Source organism: Cynoglossus semilaevis, chromosome 20, assembly GCF_000523025.1.
Source record: "Cynoglossus semilaevis isolate Cse_v1.0 chromosome 20, Cse_v1.0, whole genome shotgun sequence".
Classification (NCBI taxonomy): Eukaryota; Metazoa; Chordata; class Actinopteri; order Pleuronectiformes; family Cynoglossidae; genus Cynoglossus; species Cynoglossus semilaevis.
Window position 1 is genome coordinate 2687367 of NC_024326.1, and position 19303 is coordinate 2706669.

Below are 19303 nucleotides of genomic sequence, written 5' to 3' on the forward strand. Positions count from 1 at the left end.
CATGACCGTGGCCATGACCGTGGCCTTGACTTGAATGATGATTATTATTAAACAGTGTTGTTACACTTTATTATGAAAAAAAAAGAAAAACAAATTGACTGCTTTTGTTATAGAATTTATATATATATATATATATATATATATTGCACCTGCTTCACAATAAACAAAACCAGTTGAAAATTGAATGTACATTATGATGGACACGTCAGGTCACTGAGTCATGTCTCTTTCCAGGACTGTTTTATCCAGGAGCCCATTTTCTCCTGATCACGCTGCGTAAATCCTTCTTGACGACATTAATTTTTTTGGCCATTTAAATTGAGTGTTTAGAAAGAGAAGAGGAGATAAAACTACTTAGGAGTTATTGCAGATGTAAGGCTGCCAGTTTCCATAACAACCTGAAAGGATATATAAATCCCCCAAATGATTTGAACTAAATCATTCCTAAAGGGTGGGTGCATAAAAAGAACTCTGCTCTTGATAGAAAATAAATCAATATTTTTTAACCATAGCTATAAATGCAGACAGGGTTGGAGTGTAAGCAGCACTTGGAAAGATTTGCACCTGAATACTAGAACTCTTTGTTCCCCTTGATCTGTCCAACTCTGGTTAGAGTCCAGAAGAGAATTAAAAAGATGAAAACAAAATAAAACACTGCCTGATAAGATATTCAAAACAGAGGAAGAGTTTTCCAGCTTGGATTAGAGATTAAACATTTCTTACAAACTTAAGCCAGTCTACTTTTCTACTTCTGAACATTTTAGGATCAACGCCCTGGATGACTGGGACCCAAACAGAACCAAGATCAGTCAAACTAATCAGATTTAAGCAGTCCTCCTCTTTATTTTCCAATTCCCTCACCTATAAATCTGCTCTGACACTCACTGTTCAATCTTAAGTCATTTGTCTTTTGTTTACCTGTGGGATGTTTCCACACTATGACTGGTGTCTCACCTGTGTCTTTGGGAAACAGAGGTAGACAACTGCACTTTTCTCCTGATTGTTCTCCCTGTGTTGATTATCTGACTGGGGAGTCGTTGTATTAAACAATGCTCATCATCTGCCTCTTGACACAGCTCCAGGGTGTTTGTTTTCTCCGTTCTTTTCACCTTGAGTCTGAGTGGTGTGATTTCTAGAAGAACTGAGAACAGAACTGTCAGTGTTGGAGAGGTTTCTCCTTTTAGCCGCCACGCCTCTCTACGCTGACGGGGATTGACTGAACAATGAAAAACCTCTAGTAATTTTTGCCAACTTAGTCGTCAACCTGTGAATGCCATTCTGTTCATTTCTGTCCTTAACAGCTATCAAGGCGTGAAGTGTGAGAGCTTATCATCAGCATAAAACTCATCAACTAATCTTGCTGAACCCTTAGTAAGGCACCTCTAAAGAACAGTTGAAAACAATGCAGGTTTGGTGACAACTACTGTACATATCAATAATACACTGTCAATAACCACACAGCCAATAGAACTGCTCGTCTTGTCCTGACATCCTGAACACAGTCTACTTTCTATCGAGCAGCTCTTTGCACCAAACCAGTCCAAGACTAATTAGGTAGTTGATCATAAAACTGTTCCTTTAACTCTGCCTGGGCTGTCTCATTAAGTGTAGAGCCTTCACAGTCAGGCAGTCACAGCAGCAGACTCAGGGGAACAAGTGATGGGTTTGAGCCCACTGTACTGTGACCGTACTTTGTTTGAGAGGAGCCAGTGGATCCACATTAAAGCAGCCAGGGCTACATAAATATACCAGAGCAGATGTAGCAGCCGCTTCCTCTTTTGTCTCCACGCAGCCTGATGTGGAAATGTCGAGGCTCATTTACGAGTTCTCCAATGTGTTACACGCTGGTAGGAATGGGAACACAAGTTAGAACGTTACTGGACAAACTACATCTCAGTTCCTGTGTCTGAGCTCGTCAATCTTAAAACCTGTGATGTTAAGATTCCTCAGACCAAAATATGAATGAAAACACTTGTAGAACACAATTATGTGATTACACACACACACTCACGGATCACAGCTGCCAACATTCCAGTCGATAAAAGCATAAATAAAAACAATTATAAACTGCTCTCTCTGGCTCAACAATGCTATCATAGCAAGATGTAGTGCAATTGGCGTGTGGCCAGAGAGGGGGGGAGCAGGGGGAGCGGGGGGGGGTTCTGTGAAGAGTCCAGTTGCCCTGCAGCTAACAACATTTAGCAGCAACAGACACTTCTCCGATGGTTGTGCCAAAATAGACAGAGGTTTTTCCCATCTAACACACTCATCAGCTGGTGTCACTGAAGAGGGCTAGGGTCTGCAAATGTCATGGCCGAGGACAGAGGCAGCCGGCCAGACTGAGGAAGACACACAGGCTCACACGGTGACCAACTGGCAACTGTCGATCGCCGGTGTTTTTCTGGTTCCACCTGATCGGGCTGAACTCCAGCAGCGACCGGAGTTTGATCGGTGAGTGATCCAGTACCAAGCAGAGACTGAAAACTAATATTATTAGTATTAATATATTTATTTACAGTAAACTTAAAAGTAAATGACTGAAAACTAATATTATACATTTATTTACAGTAAACTTAAAAGTAAATAAGTAAAGTAAAAAGTAAGTAAAAATAAAAGTAAACTTTTCTTTTTTTAACTAAAGTTCTTTGTTGAATCTTGAGAAATTAAATTACAATTACATTACCATCTAAGTTGGACTTTGTTCTACAAATAGAAATATTGATCAGTTTAATAAACGTAAGCTAGTTATGTCATTGTGCTGTACTTTAAAACATACTGTATGTAAACAAAAACTGCTGCCTTTACACAAACTCTTAATCTCATATTTCACTGCTTTAAAAATACACCTAATACACCTTTTACGTGTTTTCTTGCACATGCCGTGAAAAAAACCCAGAGCCGACAATTAGAAGCTGACTGCAGTAAAATGTCACGTCCAATTTATCAGTTGCGTATTGTCCTGACTCACGCTAAGCATTGGTTGCTATTATTCTGCAAGCTATTTTTGTGGTTGCTGTGGATCCTGCAGGCAAAATATGCAGCTTGTAGACAGCAGCGGCGGTGTCTCATCACGTGCCGAAACCAGGTCAACTAGCGGATTAGAGAGTGGGCTGAGGCTCGCCCACTTCAGGCCTCCTCAAAGCCTCCGCTGATTTTATTAAGTGTGGCTCTAAATGGGAAAAGAAAGCCTCACTTTGTCTCAAATCAGAGGTGAATACAGTGGAATTTAGCAGCTGACACATGCCTGCAGCTGACTGGCTGCTGATATTCTTCATAGTAGTTAATAAAGCCACAAAAATATCACAGATTTCTGGTGCTGACACTACCTCAGAAGATGTGTTGTAAAATGTAACACCTCCAGTCGTCTGTCAGTTCTACTCTCACCTCCATCTGATCAAGAGGAAGCTGTGGTTGTTTTGTAAAAATGTATTACACTTTCTGTGTCGGCTGTAAATAACAAGAAACCCTCTGAAAACAACCAAATACATCAGGATGTACTCAAAGATGGAAAGCTCTCCGTAACACACATGAAACAGCACAGTCTTATCCCTACAACCATCCACTCCACAGATAAGTACATTTGTCCCTGTTTCCATGTCTGATCGTCTGTCCACACATTAGAAAGACATAAAGGCAGAGCACGCTTTTGTTATTTTTCTATTATCGCATCGCTCGGCAGGTGGAACAGTTATTTTAGGCTCTTGAAAATCTACCAGTACATGACGCGCAGGCTCACATGGACATGTCAAATCACAGACAGGAAGTGGGTCAGAGTAACAGGTAAAAATAAAACTTTTAAAGGCCAATGATTTTTTTTGTTTAATATTTCCTCATCAGGCAATTTTTTTTTACTAAAAATAGTTTTTTTTAATAAAGCTTATAGAGATTTAGAAGCAAATATGATCACTGACCAAACCGATATCTGTTTTTGCATAATAAAAGGTTAACTTTAAATCTTTTTGCATTTTGGAAGCTGCACTGACACAACTCACCCTCTGACGTTACAGGTGTGTGTCCCTGTGCAGTTTGTACACTGCACATGATGTAAAACATTATGGAAATATACAAAACAAAGTGCAGCGTTTCCCCGTGGATTTGGAAACCTCATGTAAAGCAGAAGTTTTAAGTTGATTTCACTAAACAGAAGAGGAAAACTTTCCACACACACCTCTGAACACCTCTCATCTGTTGATGATAGCAGGATGGGATGTGCCGCACTGTCACCTAGTTTCCATGGAAACACGTTGCTATGGAAACAAGCCCTGGAACAGACTCGGGAGTTGAGTCGAGTGGTGGAGATTTTGTTGCCTGAGAGGCAGAACAGGAGGATAGATGCAAAAATAAATAAATAAATAAATAAATAAATAAAAATATACACTAATAAACAAAGAGAGAAGTGGAGGTTTTGGTGCAGGGGGTTACAAATACCCAGCTGTGTCACGTGTCACCAAAGGTGCACTGACTGCATCAGCTCGTTTGTGATGGTTGATGGTAAACTGAAGACTTTGATGAGTGGCGTGATGCAGCGCTACAGAAAACAAGATGACAGCCTAATTAGGATTCATTACACTCATCTGATGGCAATATGCAGCAAACATTACATAACCACACTGATGGATGGCACCAGCCAAACACTGACACACACACTCTCACCTCTTTGAGGACCAGCTCGTACTAATTTGTCTCTTTGAAGACATTAACAAAGACATAAACGTTATTTATGAAGTTGACCTGTTTGTCATCGCTCTAGAGAAAATGTCAGAAGTCTGTGTTTTAAGTTGGAATCACATGTCACATGACAGTCAGATGTCATACATCACATTTTAAGGAAGAGTCAGTGTGTGTTGGTCAGTGTGTGTTGGTCAGTGTGTGTTGGTCAGTGAACGGCATCATCAGGTGTCAACATGTAAATCACATTACGACACGCTTTTTCCAGATGTCTGTGCAAAGGAGGCCGTTTCCCAGAAACTGCAGACTGATGTGTCGCCGGAATACATACCAGTTCCCGTAACATCGCCTACACACACACACACACACACTGCCAACATGTCCTCGTCCTCATCTCTCCCTCTAATCTCTCCCTGTCTCTGCTGTGTGAGTTTTCTTAGTGCTGTTGTACAGAGAGCAGTGAAGCCTGTGGTGTACTGCATATGGGCAGAGGGAACTACAAGACAGATGGACACTCACATACTCAGATGCACAGACATTATCTGCACCACACACTGACGGTCTGCACCAGAGTTAAGTCGCACTTTCCTCCTGACTGCTCCTGCACAGACACACACTCTGTCTGTGGAGGAGCGAACAGCAAACACACACAAACTGGAAGCCACTTACTAACTTTATGTTTTTGCTCCCAGTGTTCACGTGTCACAGAGACTTTATTTTGACACTGTTGCTAAGCAACACGTTTCCAAGACTTTGTGCAAAGTCAGCCAGGTCTGACAAGTGAGTGTCCACAATTTCCCTAAATTCTGACCAACTCATGATTATAAACATTTCCTAAAATAGTTCAGCACAGACAAGGGCGTCTGGGATTATTTTTTAAAGGTACCAGAGGATTTACTAAAGGACTTTTGTAATACTAGTGTGTAACCTGGTACTATATGTGGGGTAAAGGTCAAATAACACAAGTAGAGATTATAGGGTGGGAGTTAAAATAATTTAGTGAACAAATATTCAGTTTTAATTTCCCCAGTAAAACAGTAAGTGTCGGCAAATATTAAACAGCAGTTTAAGATAGAAAATAAATAATAATACAAAATATCTGAAATTAGCCAAATGTTAACTTGCAGTTACCCAAAACATTTTTTGCAAATAAAGAGCAAAAAGAGAAAAATCAAGCTGTGTGTAACAACAGCTTTACAGCTGAAGACATAAACTTAAAACAGAGCAAAACAAAACCCCAACAAACTCTAAAAAAAAATCCTGCAAGCAGACTTTAATAATCTTTTAATTTCTTCACTTTACTTGTCACACAGCAACGACGATAGCATCATTGTTACGGCTTTCGTCCAACACACACACACTGTGTGTGTGTGTGTGTGTGTGAAATATGGTTCCTGCCAAACCCTGCATGCTGACAGCTGCTGGCAGCTGCTGCGCTGCAGATGCATAAGTCTTTGTCACAGTCTCACACTTTTTCAGGAGGGGAGGTGTGTGACTGGAACAAGTGTATAATTATCTGGAGGCTGTCAACAAGCAGTGCAGTTTGATGCTGCGGTTCCCAACCCGAAGATGATGAAAATAAAATTTAAATATATATTTTTTTAAATCACCAAATCAGTACGAGACAGACAAACAGCAGAGGACAACAACACTGTGTGTGGAAGCTCAGCTGCTCAGTGGACAGATGTGTCCTGCACATCTGTCCGTGTGCTCTGTCCTGGGAGGGTTTCTAGTGAAGCGTGATGGATTGAGGATTTTGTTTTTAGAAGCACATGATCTGGCTAAATAACACAGATAAAAAGAGATGTTCGACAGAAAAAGGTAATGAAAATATATCTACTATTATTGTTATTAAAAAAAACAGTGGGAAACAGCTGAAACAACAACATAAACTGTCTCTTTCGATCACAAAGCTCAGAAATTCCGTCATTACCAAGATACTCTAGTGCAGTAAAGAAGACAGTGGGTCAGTGTGTGAACTAGAACTCATCAAAATCCTTAAAATCCAAACAAAACCTAAGACACAAATATAGAGTACTATCTGATGACACTTGACTTATTAAACTACAGTAATACAATTAATCTGCAGGTCCTTTCTCCAAGGTCGTGTTATTTTGCTTCTGTTGACTGCACAGCTGCCAGTGGATCTGTTTGGTACCTGCAGGACACTGCTCTATTTTTGTCCAGAAAAATCAAACCTCAGGAGTCCAAACCAGCAGCCTGTCTCTGCTTTATCCACTTCTTTCAATGGCAAATGGCTGTTATTTTAGCTGTCTGCTCTGCTCCATTAGCCTAAAAGAGAGCGGGTCATTTGGGTCACTTGAGATGGAACCAGCATTATGTTGTGTGATTGTGTGCCAGCAGCGCAAAAGCTGTTTTCTTGTGACTCTTCAGTGCGACTGCCGTGGGACCAGACCGTGCACGGGAGAAGATCAGCCAGGCTGAGCCATCGACTCTGACCGGCTTTCAGAGGACAAGGGAAAGGTTTCACCCAGAAAATGGATAAAAAGATAAGACGTGAGGCTCGATGGAGGAGAAACAGTGACCCCAGCACAGCCATGATTGATCTGCTGTGTGCAAGGATGCCGCTTTTACACTTGGCTGCGTTCTATCTTTCTCTTTATCAATCCAGAAACACACCTCACAAGGACACACACAGACACACTCACAACATAAACACAAAGCTTATAGGAAATCCCCAGGAGAGACAAACGGAGAGACAGACTTATTGTGTTTGTGATAGAATTTAAAAAAAAAACAGTGTCCTTGAGCATCTCATGTGCAACGTACGACAGAATACATGTCACAGAATGTGCAGTCATGGTGAAGCATGACGCCAGACAAGACGCAGCAGATCAGACAGCCTGAAGTCATCTTCTAAGGCTGAGTTCTAAACGGAACTACAGCACCAAAGGACTTGACCTCCAAAAAAAACACTCCTCCTCAATTGCAATCATAACATTCATCAGGAAAAGCCGAGAGGCGTGAGATATAAACAAAGCACATCAGCTGAGCATTCTGTGCCTCCCCCCACCTTCACCCTCCCTCCCCTCTGACTTTGAGAGGCTTTAATGAGAGAAAAGTGTCTGTATCGATTCTCCTGCATTCCAACACTCTGTGATCAAAGAACAAAAGAGTGGACGGAGGCGAAAAGAGAAGGAGAGGGAGAGGGAGAGGGAGAGAGCACACCTACTGAACAACCTTCCAGACCCTGCAGCCAAAGGAGGAACAGAACACCCTGGGCAACAGCATTAAAAAATGACAAATTAAATCTAATGACTATTTCTGTGCAAATTCTTTGAGAAGGTTTCCTCACAACGTTTTAGAAATATATTAATACTAGTTATAAAAACAAACCTTTTCATCCCAGCATGTGGGGTCTACAGTTATGAAAGCACTATCTATCTATTTGAGTAATTTTATAAACAAAATACTGGAAGAGTTCGATCAGCTGTATTTCTACTTCTATAAAGCAAACTGTCAAGCTCTGAACCAAAACTCTTTCTTTCAGAGGTTTGAAATTCTAATCTATTGTCAAGGGCCAGATGTTAAAACTTGTGGCGACTGTCTGTGTTAGACTACAGCTGTCAACTCTCAGAATATGTATTTACAAGTGTACAGGCATGTGTTTTCATTTGTTCTTCCTGACCACACCTTCACTGAGCAGCTCTCATTATCTCCCATCTGGATCAGCCCCTGCTCCTTGTCTCTGCTGTGGCCCATCCTTCTCTCCTATATTCACTTATTCCAATTAATGATCTTCCTCCTTCAGGCATCCGTTGTTTCCATAGGAACACTGTTCCGTAGTCCATAATGGTCGTCTAGGCAACGCTGAGTTAAGCAAGACATTTGTGCGTTTCTTACGTGTGTAAAGCTAACTTGGTTTTGGGCTTTGCTCCTGTAGCAACTCTGTGTGTGTGTGTGTGTGTGTGTGTACACGTGCAAATGGGAGCATGCATTTAACTGCATTAAGTCAGCATTAAATCCTGCAGCGGTATTTATGGTTTCTAACAATGGCTCAGCTGCATCTGTCATAACAGGGCATTAATGGAGACGTTAGAGCCACGAGGAACAGCTTTGTACGTGGAAAGTCCAGAGGAGGAGTTTGCTTTTACATCTGTCTCTCCGGGTTTCCCCTTTCACAGCTGGGACAATGCACAAACCGGGGGCAGAGGAGGTGACAGCTACAGCGGTCCATGGGAATATGGTTTGGTCTGGTTATTCATTTATCTTTGTCCACATCTAATTTACAAAATGGTTTAAAACAGGGAAAATAACCCTTTAGTTTGTTTAAACAAGAAATGGAAACTGATGTTAGTAATGGTAACTCAACCTACAGCCAAGACACAAGTTTTTTATAGTATAACAAGCACAATATCCAAAACAGGGGTCTCAAACACCGGCCCATGGGCCACTTTGGGCCAGTGAAGTGACACAAAACCGGCCCAAACTATATATAAAAAAAATCAATCATTTTGTTTGTTTGTTTAATTTTAATTTTGTTAATATATATATTTGTTTGTTTAATTTTAATTTTGTTAAGTTTTTTCAATTTTTTTTTTCTTGTATTGAACATCAATAACTGATGTGGCCCTTTTTTTTTAAATAACATGGCAGCAGTAAACTTTAGCTCATTTGAGTCCACAATTCTCAAAGACAGGCTAAATATGGCACATAAAAACTACAAATGCATGTGTTTTAAGTTGCTCATTGAGTGCATTTGTGTGCACTCAATGTGAGGACGGGGGGGGGGGGGGGGGGGGGGGGGGGGACAGGTCAGTGTATATTGGACTGAGCACGTGCAAAGAACCATACCCGTGTATATAAATCTCCGGAGGCATATAGATGCACATTCTCATTATAAATTTAAACATATGCACATATGACCAAGCATTCACTTAAAAACACATGCACAAAAAGGAAATGTGCACATGAAAAAAATAGGACATCAATCTTTTGTAGTTAGAAAACCCTCTCGCTGATTCCACCCCACTTGGCTACACATGCTCAGCTAGAATTTTAATCAGCCACACTCCGCTGCCCTCACGTGTGCTCCACTTCTCTGATTTCCCTCCCCTGAAACTGTTAGGGAGAGGACTGGGCTCGTGCAGCTACCAACACCACCGTCGTTCCCTCCTACTACACATACAGGAGCCAAGAGCAGTACAGTCAACGCAAACACAGGAAGTCAGAGGGTTATAAACAGGAAACAGAAAAGACAGAGACACAAACACAAGACTGTGCAGTAGAACACGGAGATAACTGCAGTTCAGGGGTTTAGGTTTACAAACAGTGGTGTGAACCAAATTCATCTGCTCCTTAACTGAAGACCAGTGATTCCCAACTGTTGGGTCGCAAAACAAAAATGGTCCGCAAATGTTATTTTTAATGGGTCGTTAGCCTTAGTTAAAGCAAAAAATAAACACTCCTTAACAGTAGGTGGTGATTACATACATGTGTAATGTAATCAAAGACAGTACCTGAGACAGACTATATGACAGAGAAGACCAGTCTCTCAAAGACTTATCTCGGGTTCAAACTGGAAAATCATTTATTCAAAGAATCTGAAAAATGTACATTTCTCCTTCTTATGGATCACAGCTGGTCACCTCAGGGTGATGGTGGGAGCTGCAGCTGGATCCAGTTGAAAAACACTTTTTTAGGCCAGTGCAGGAGATGCAGGTCTCAAACACAAACACAGCCTTTGTTTTTGTTTCCTGTATTTCCTCTGCAGTCAATAACATTGAACTGTATGTGCACGTGTGTGTCAATGTGTAAGTGTGTTAATATCAATGTTCCCATGAGGCCACTGTCTTCCCAGCAGGTGTCATAGCGTCCTGGTGGAGAAGCAGTGGGAGAAAAAATCCACAGCGGGAGCCAGAAACAACCGATCGATTCCAGTAAATGTCTCAGTCTCCCTGTTTCTGTCTCTGTCTCTGCATTAAAGCTGGGTTCACGCAGCTAGTAGGGGATTCCTAAAATGTGATTGCATGAGAAAATACGTTTTTGCGTGGGTTTAGGACAAAAATCAACATGCAGTAGCAACATGCAAATTTGTCTTAGAGTAATAACAAAAGACACCCACTGTGAGACACTGCCTGACACTGACTGCGGTGAGAACTTCATTAGAACCCAAGAATCACAGTGAAAGTTCTATCCCTCACATTACTCAGAAATATTGATGACACTACCGTCAACAATTCTACTGTGAAATAATGTTTTTCAATAACCATGTTAGAAGTTCATTAACTGAAAAGCAGCAGTGCCAGACCATCCGTATTCTACAGGCATTTTGTAAACAGGATTTTTTTTGTTATTTCGAGCTACATAAAAACATCCACATGCACAGTCATTAAAAAAAAGCTGTCCCGAGCGACAACATCTTCTGTACAAACCGACTTTTCAGTTCAATTTCTCAGTAATCTTCCAAAAACCACATGAAGTTAGAACATTTACAGTAACACGGCAAATATAAATGTCTGTCCCCATTTCCAGAAGTCTCAGTTTTGGTCTCTCCATATACAGACGCAGCCCTCAGAAGTTTCATACAGACATGGATCCCACAAGATTTTTCAACTTCCTGGTTTATACAGCTCTAAAATGTGGAATAAAGTAAGTGACAGGCCTCTCTACAGGGGTTTGTGTGTTTGGTTTACAAAAACAGGCCTACGTCTGTCCAAATCCTTCCCAGAAGATTTCAAAAAAAGTTTGTTCTTTAACCAATCACACAGTCCAACGGCGAACAGCTTATCATGGGAGTCTGCAGTGAAACGTTTCAAAATTCAGGGAGAATCTCCCAAAGATCTGTAGAACATCACTTAGAAAATGAGAAGTTCAGGCAATAACTTTTTTGGATTATTCTTTTGTTGCACAGATCAATGATCATTCTAATATACGGATGTCATGTACAATTACCACGCTGGTGAAGTGAGCCAAAGTCACCGACCTTACACTGTGATCAATGCAGCCTTCAGCAGCTCTGAGCCAAACAGGAATCAAGGCGAGTTTTTAGCATTAAAGCAGAACAAACTAAATCAACTGAGTGAAAAAAGAACAAATTACTACAACAGGCAGTGTGGAAGTTTTTTTTTTTTTTTTTTTTTAAATTCAGTTTTATTAACTCAAGAGGACCAACTTTTCAAGCATTGAACAGGAGTGAGAAGGTGCATTAGTTCTACCTAAATGATAAAATAAAATCACTCGCGGTGCTCGAGACTCGGCCTCACCTCTTTCCGAATGAGCCGGAGAACTAGTTCTTACCTCTTTAAACTGGAATAGCGACTAGCAATTAAAAGTTAATGCGAGATGATATCAAGCAAAGAGTCGCCATAGCAACAGCAGAAGTGATTCACAGAGCCCGTCAGGCTGTGAAATAAATTTTACACCTCAGTGCACCCACCGACTGTGAGATATATTTTACTGTGTGTGTGTGTGTGTGTGTGTGCACGTTAGCAGCAGAGAACATGTGCATTTGTTGTCACAGCAAATACAGTGCGAGGACACAGTATGTTGGTCCGCCGCAGCATGACAGTGACGGTGCGGTGTCTACTACTGCGGTTGTGATTTTGAGCTGCACATCTTTTCCCACGTTTCTTATTTGCGTCTAATTCCACATCAGCTGGACTGTGTGTATGTGTTGTCTTCGTACAAATGCACTGATGTGACTGTGTCCACTGTCAACAGGAGATTATTTATCTCTCAGTGATTGGTTTCAGATCAACGTCTTTATCCCCTCCACCTCCCCCCCTCCTCCCTCCGTCCCCTCTTCTCCTCCTTTTCCATCTGTTTCACGCTGGTACAATGCTCATTAGCTTTCTGTCACTCCTGCTTTCTGTCTCACTGCTTCTCCCTCTCTTTTCCTCCTTCCTCTGCCGCTGCCGTGCAGCTCCCCTCTTTCTTTTTTCCTTTGTCTGCCCTTCAGTTCCTCCTTCGCTGTGTGTGATTCGAACAAAATGACTGTTCAGGGATCTCTTTCCTCTCTTCCTTCTCCTTCACTCAGACCATTTCCTATTTTCTTCAAATCCTTTGGACTTTTTGTTTCCTTCCCCCTTTCTCACCTTTTTTCTCTGGCTCTGTATCAGCTGTCATTTCTATTTTGTTGAGGATGTTTTCTTATGAAGCAGCTCTGAAGCTGCCTCCCACATTTCCAAAAAAAAAAAAAAAAACAAAGCCAAAAAAAAACGCACAAGCAGGAATCGTGACTGCTTTGCTGTTACTAGCCGCACTGAGAGCAGAAATACAACAGAGCAAAGGACTATTGACTATTGACACTTCAGTACAGTACACTGAACACACACTTACTGTTCCACACCGCATTTTACATTAATGGAGAAGCACACATATATGCATAACACATTCCCACAGACTCACAGTGCAGCAGACAAACCATTCATTAACATCTGACTAGTTAAGTGAAACTGAAGGTGAAAAAAAAGTGAGAGAAAGAGGTGAGAAGAAGACGTGTGAAAGGAAATCTGACGATCCAGGGTGAAACAGATTTCAGCTCTTTTTACCGCAACTTTCAAACATTTCTGCCATGCGAGTTTAGCCGCACCTCCTCCGGAGGGTAATCAAAGTCTACCATCTGTCTCCCAAACAAACTCACTGTTCATTCTCGAATGCTTCTTTCTTCAGAGAGGGAAGCACCAAGGACAGTCTGCACGTCTGTCTTTTATCGTCGACTTTAAAAGTGGAGCGTGAGTGACAACATGTCCACAGACGAAACTTTCATTCATGCAAAACCAGAGTCTGAAACAAACTCAAATCCACGTTTCCACTGGAGTTTATACAAAAGAGGTTGTGGTTGCAGTAGCCATTTAAAATACACTTTGTCTTAGTAAAGCCTCGTTAACACTGCCTTTATGTACTTAATTAGTCACATCAGTTAAGAAAGTCACTACTGTCATTCTCCCATGTGAGCTTTACGTTAAACATGGCTGTGAAGTGATATATCCACAAAATGTCTGCAAATTCAGAGTGCAGAGTTCATTTACTGTACAGGTCAAAGGTCACTATCTCAGACAATAACAAAGTTGACAACGTTCGTGGAAATGGTGTAAATGTTCCTGCTGGGAAACCCTTTTCCATCTCATACCTTTTTGTAGTTGTTTTCTACTTCCTGTTCCTTTGATGGTCCATGGTGGTCAGAGTACTGGATATAAATTCATACTTTGTGTTGGGCAGAAAACTAGGTCTTAAATGTACTTTTTGTTTGGTCTAATAAAAAATAATTCCAGCCAACCGACCCCTACCCCACTGCATTTACTTTGACTTTACAGTGCATTTATTTTGTGTATCAGCTATAGATTTTTTAATTACTCACCACATTTCCAATGGCATTTCATTACCGGGGCTCCAAACACAGCTGGCAGTTCAGCATGAGCAACAAGTGGCCATTCGGAGCTTAGGGGGTCACCTACTTTACTTGAAAGCGTCTTTCTCTTATCGCATTGTGTCAAAGTCAAGCATGACTAACTGCCAAAACATCATCATTCCGACAGCAGCACACTGGTGTTCAAAGGCCACTCACCATGGTCTAGGTTCACTGACGGGCCGTGGACATGAAGCAGTGGAAATGTAAAGTGGCTCTATTAGTGATTTCATGATCATGAAGAAGTCACTGTTTAGACAGAGCCATCATACACTATGGTAGTTTGCATAATACTAACAGGGCCCAACCTGCAGATAATATTTTAACTCTTGGACAAGTTCATCATTTATCTGTAACATCAACTTGATTCAGGTATCCATGAAAAAGATGGCTATATTTGAGAGTATAATGTGAATGGCCATAGAGAAAGAGTTCAGTTTGATTTTTAATTAATTTTTAATTAATTCTAGGATTATATTTATTTTCTGTTCTTATACTTTGGATCAGTACCTGGGTCAGTGCTTGGTGAATGAAGCAGGCGGTCTGAGCAGAAACCTCCCAAGGTGACTTTTCTTCCACCATGATGGCATCGAGTGTTGCCTTCTCCAGGACGACGTCGAAGGACTCGCTCTGAAAGCTGAGCTGGCGCACATCCATCTGAAGCCAGGTCATACCAGGGCAGTCACTGTGTCTGGCTGCCATCGTGTTTATGCAGACTGAGGAGTAATCTATGTTGGTGATGGAGTGGAAGCCGGCCCTGTAAATGTCAACACTCATACTGCTGTTTCCACAACCTGAAGGAGACGAAAAACAAAATGGTGAACGTTAAGAAATGTTGAGAGTTAAAGAAAAAAAGAGTTGAGGGTGGAGTGAGGAGACAGACGTCCAATATGTCTTTCTGAATGAGTAAACCGAGGTGTGATCAATATAGCAGCGACATGTGATTTGACAGCCAGCTGCCACCGTAACAACTTGCACCCTGTCTGAAGCCTTTTCTGACGTCTCCCAGTCAATCGTCAGCAGCATCACTCCTTCAACCTGTCACTCCTCTTTAAGGACTAAAAACATATGGTCTCTCATGTAAAAAGAAGATGAAAATAGTCTCCTGAATAAAGCATCTCACCTTCAGATGACTCATAGATCAAGTCTATGGAGAAGAAGGAGGCAGAGGAGGAGGAGTGGGCAGAAAATGAAGAGGAGATGTGGAAGGAAGAAATAAAGAGGAAGAGATATAGACTAGAGGTGGAGTGGAGGAGGCACATGCGTTCACTCAGAGTGTATATTTTTGTTAATCAGCACGTAGGGTACAGCTGACAAAATTTACCTCTCGTACCTAAGTTTTCTTCTTTTTACTCACGCTGTATATTTGCCTTGCGGGTGGTGAGGGCAGGTGGGGGGGGGGGGGCCCCAGGGGGGGGGGCGTGTTGGCATCGACACCTCTGTTGCAAACGTGTGGCTGGCGCTTGTTAGCACCTTACTGCTTCTGCTAATTATCAGCTTCCAAAAGCTCCATGTATGTAGTGAGACTGACTTAGTTAACGACCTCACACACACACACTCACACACACACACACGCTGCTCTCAACAACCCATTTGTAAGGTAACAGGATGTGTGTATGGATGCCTTATTTTTGAAGCTTAAATTGTAACATAACTGCAGGCATTATTTCCCACATATAGCAGAGGTGTGATTAAAAAAAAACCTATAATAACAGAGTGACGTGAGAAGAGAAAAGAAAGACACTGAACCAAAGTCAACTAAACATTTACATCATTTTCAGAGGTCTGTGTCCATTAACTTAAAAGTCAGTTGGCTTGAAAAAAAGCACGGTTTCATGGACCTGCAACTCTGAATGAATCTAGACTTTTCCCAAGATCTGAATATTTAACCGTTCAGGATAAGCTCTAAAACAGGAAGCTGAGGGAATGAGAAAATACCACATGCAAAGTAATGCACATTTGTTGAAGCTAAACACAATCTATGAGCAAACTAAAGTACAGGACATAAGTTGCCTCATCTCATAAAAATATTTCCAGTGGTCTCAGTCATAGTTGGTTGTTGTTGCTACCCAGACCTGAAGAGTGTGAAACATGACCCCAACATTTTCTGCTTTGCCTAAAGCTACTGTTAGTATGAACACAAAATGAGACGCTTGTTTTAGGTCCACATTTGGAGCTCTGTATTGGGATTCAAACACTGCACTTAAATCCCCAAACCCGCCAGACATTGTTTCCACAGGGTTCTCCCCACTGACACGGCTCCTTACGTGAGTGTGTTTCCTTTTTCCATGTCCTTGGCCCAGAGGGAGAGGTGTCATGTGACAACTTATTTCTGGGGTTGTCACAATAATTCTAGTTACTAGGCTGTTGGGGGGGGAGGGGGGGGGCAGCTATGACATCAGCATGTAGGCACCCCCGCACCCCCATAGAGCATCTGATCTTTACACATGCTTAAGAATCCACCTGCTCATATAAACATAAAAACAGAGGGGGGAGCCGTATTATTAGTCTGTTTGTGTGCAGGCAGATCCATGACGGAAAAAACCATGTGTGTTTCCGAGCACAGCTTGGAGCCTGGAGTCAGTACGAGGAAGTGCATTTATACAGAAGACAGCAGAACTAGAGAGGTGTGGTATTTTTTCATTCTGCTGCCTTTGTAAATGCACTCATGTGTGTATCTATTCTGCCTTAAAAGCATCCTCATCTGAATGAACAATATTGGCATTTGGAAGTAAACGATGCCCATTTGTTAGATGGACGGATGGACGGAACTTTATTAATCCCTCAGGAGTTCCCTTCAGGAAATTTCTTGTTTACCTTGATCCTGCAGTTTTGATGCAGTCAGATTACATTTATGTAAATTTCAAAGCTTACTCTCACAGCTATGGTGAGGTGTGACCTTGGAAAAAAACAAGACCTCTGTGACCATGCACTGAAGTAACCGTAGCTCTCCACTGTAGATCATAAATGTCTGGTTTACAAATCAATCAATCAATCAATCATTCAATCGGGATGACATGCATGAAGCAGTCACAGCAACTTAGGGATAAAAATATCTTTCTCTCCAATCCCTGCTAAAGCTGCTGAACTACAGCAGCAGAAGTAATAATGGTGCTGAACATTATGGGCCTGTTTTAGTTTACTCAATGAAGGACAGTTGATGTGCTGCAAATATTCTGCAGCCTTCTAAAAGATCTGAATGGAAACTTAGTTATGGTTAGTTTTGCCTGAATGTCTTTTCCTCAATCTGCACGGTCTCTGCCAAAACAAAATGACACACGAGAGAAAAATCAACTGAGATGTGACCTTTGAGCTATCATGTGACCTCACCAGCAACACTGTGCTGTCCATCTATGGTCTGGAGGGGTGGAAGGTGGGGAACCCCTGTGACTGAGCCAAGGGTGTAAAATATCAAAGCTATCTGTGAGGTGACAGGAGCAGAGCAGTGGAAACTCCATGATGTCAGAGGCATGAGGGATATTCATCCACAGCCCAGATTAGATTGGACACATTAAGGTGGGGGGAAAGAGGGGCCGGGGTTGATGATGAAAGGGCACCTCCGCAGGATCTGGAGCAACAACACTTGACTCCCATCATCCCACGCTCATGCAACAGGCTGCGGGTTAGCACAAGGTAAACTGATGCTACAGTTAGGTGTCACTCAACTCCAGAAACATTAAATGTCAACAAGGCACTGATTTTTCTCTGTTAGATTTTCCACATGTGCAGAAGAACCACAGGACTGCAGGAGTGTGAGGACGTTCAAAGGTTAAAAAAAAAAGTTTAAATCCTGAAGCCTCAACACACTGTAGTTAAATGGGACTTCCACAGTCAAATAAATCTGCAGTATATTTCAAAGAAGCTTTATCACATAGCAAAGGTACATTTTGTTTTTCTCTGCAGCTTCAACACGATGGCACGATTTAGATTTCTCTTCCACAGACTTTTCATCCAGTTTCCGATGCTTCAGAGAAGTTGCATCAGCACCGACTCCAAAATCATAACTTTCACCGACACCATCTCTACAGGAGTCACCTTTCCTACTCACACAAGCTCATACAAACCTCATGACTGTGTCAACGGGATCATTCGCCTGCGACAGAGTGGCCGTCTGACAAAAGCTTTGGTCCACATGTCACCACAGAGAGACAGACTCATACAACACCATAAGGAACAGTGTTAATTATTCTGCTGTTAATTGCTCTCCGTAACACTGCTCATGACAGGCCAGCCAAGACACAGGACTGCAGTGACATGACTGAGCATTTCTGCTGCACCAGTTCAGTCCAGTGAGCTCAGGCTTTCCGTGAGTGTCAGCTCAACTCTACCTACACACTGTTCAACCGCTCTAAGTTTTGAGACAGTGGAGGCAGGGAGGTGGGGACATCTGACATTTGATTGATTACTTTGCACAGCAACAAGCTGTGTCCCATCCTGGTTCTGCAGCCCACATCAGCTGTACCTGTCAGCAGCAAAGTTGTCAAAATGTGTCACAGAGCAGACACTGGGCCTTTCCCAACTCTTTTTCTAGGCCAAAGTGGGTGGATCGTACACGGCATATCTCAGAACCATTTGCATGCTGGGAAAAACTGAAGATAAAGAAGTCTGTCCAATAGGCTGGGTCCTCCTAACTGGCCATGTTGTCACTTCCAGTCTACTGTCTGTGACCTCTTTATAACACACAGCTGCAGTGAGGTCACGTGAATTCCCCCCCCCCCCCCCGCCTGTGGAACTGATAAAGAACTTTATCTGAACTTTTTTGAAAACAACTCTCGACACTAAGATGCAAAATAATAAAAAAAAAATAACCAACTGTGAATTTGTAGTTATACTTCATATTACCGCATATTCTTTCCAACATTTTTCCATATTGATATTAATTATGAATGCCATTAATTAAGAGAAATCAGAATATTCAAACATCGCTGTTGCTCAGTAGTTCGTAACACCATAATGTTACATACGAAGGAGCCTCTCTGTTGACTGACTTCAAGAAATGACATCAAAACAACACAGTCACAAAAAAAAAAAAAAAAAAAGTCGTTTTATCCTCCGTCAGGTCTTACAACCTACATAAGTTACACTGTACGGGAACAGCTTGTCCAGGGCTGTTTGCTAACACGTTTGTGTTAACAGCTGTAACTGTCAACAGCTTTCTCCTCTCAGTCCCCTGATATTTATTACAGCCATGCTGAGTCAGCCGCAGCAGAGATACCAATATTTATCCCTCCACCAGGCTGCCACAGCAAGGCTGCACGTATGGAC

The 19303-nt window shown here is 41.9% G+C and overlaps 1 protein-coding gene across 2 annotated transcripts in view; it reads right to left on the reverse strand.

Moving 5' to 3' along the window:
• Nucleotides 1-19303, reverse strand: part of ece2a (endothelin converting enzyme 2a) — a 44446-nt gene that overhangs the window by 9253 nt on the left and 15890 nt on the right. For both annotated transcript variants that reach the window (XM_008333883.3, XM_008333884.3), the window contains exon 3: nt 14549-14832. In XM_008333883.3, coding sequence (XP_008332105.1) covers nt 14549-14832 — 284 coding nt within the window. The remainder of the gene's footprint in view (nt 1-14548; nt 14833-19303) is intronic.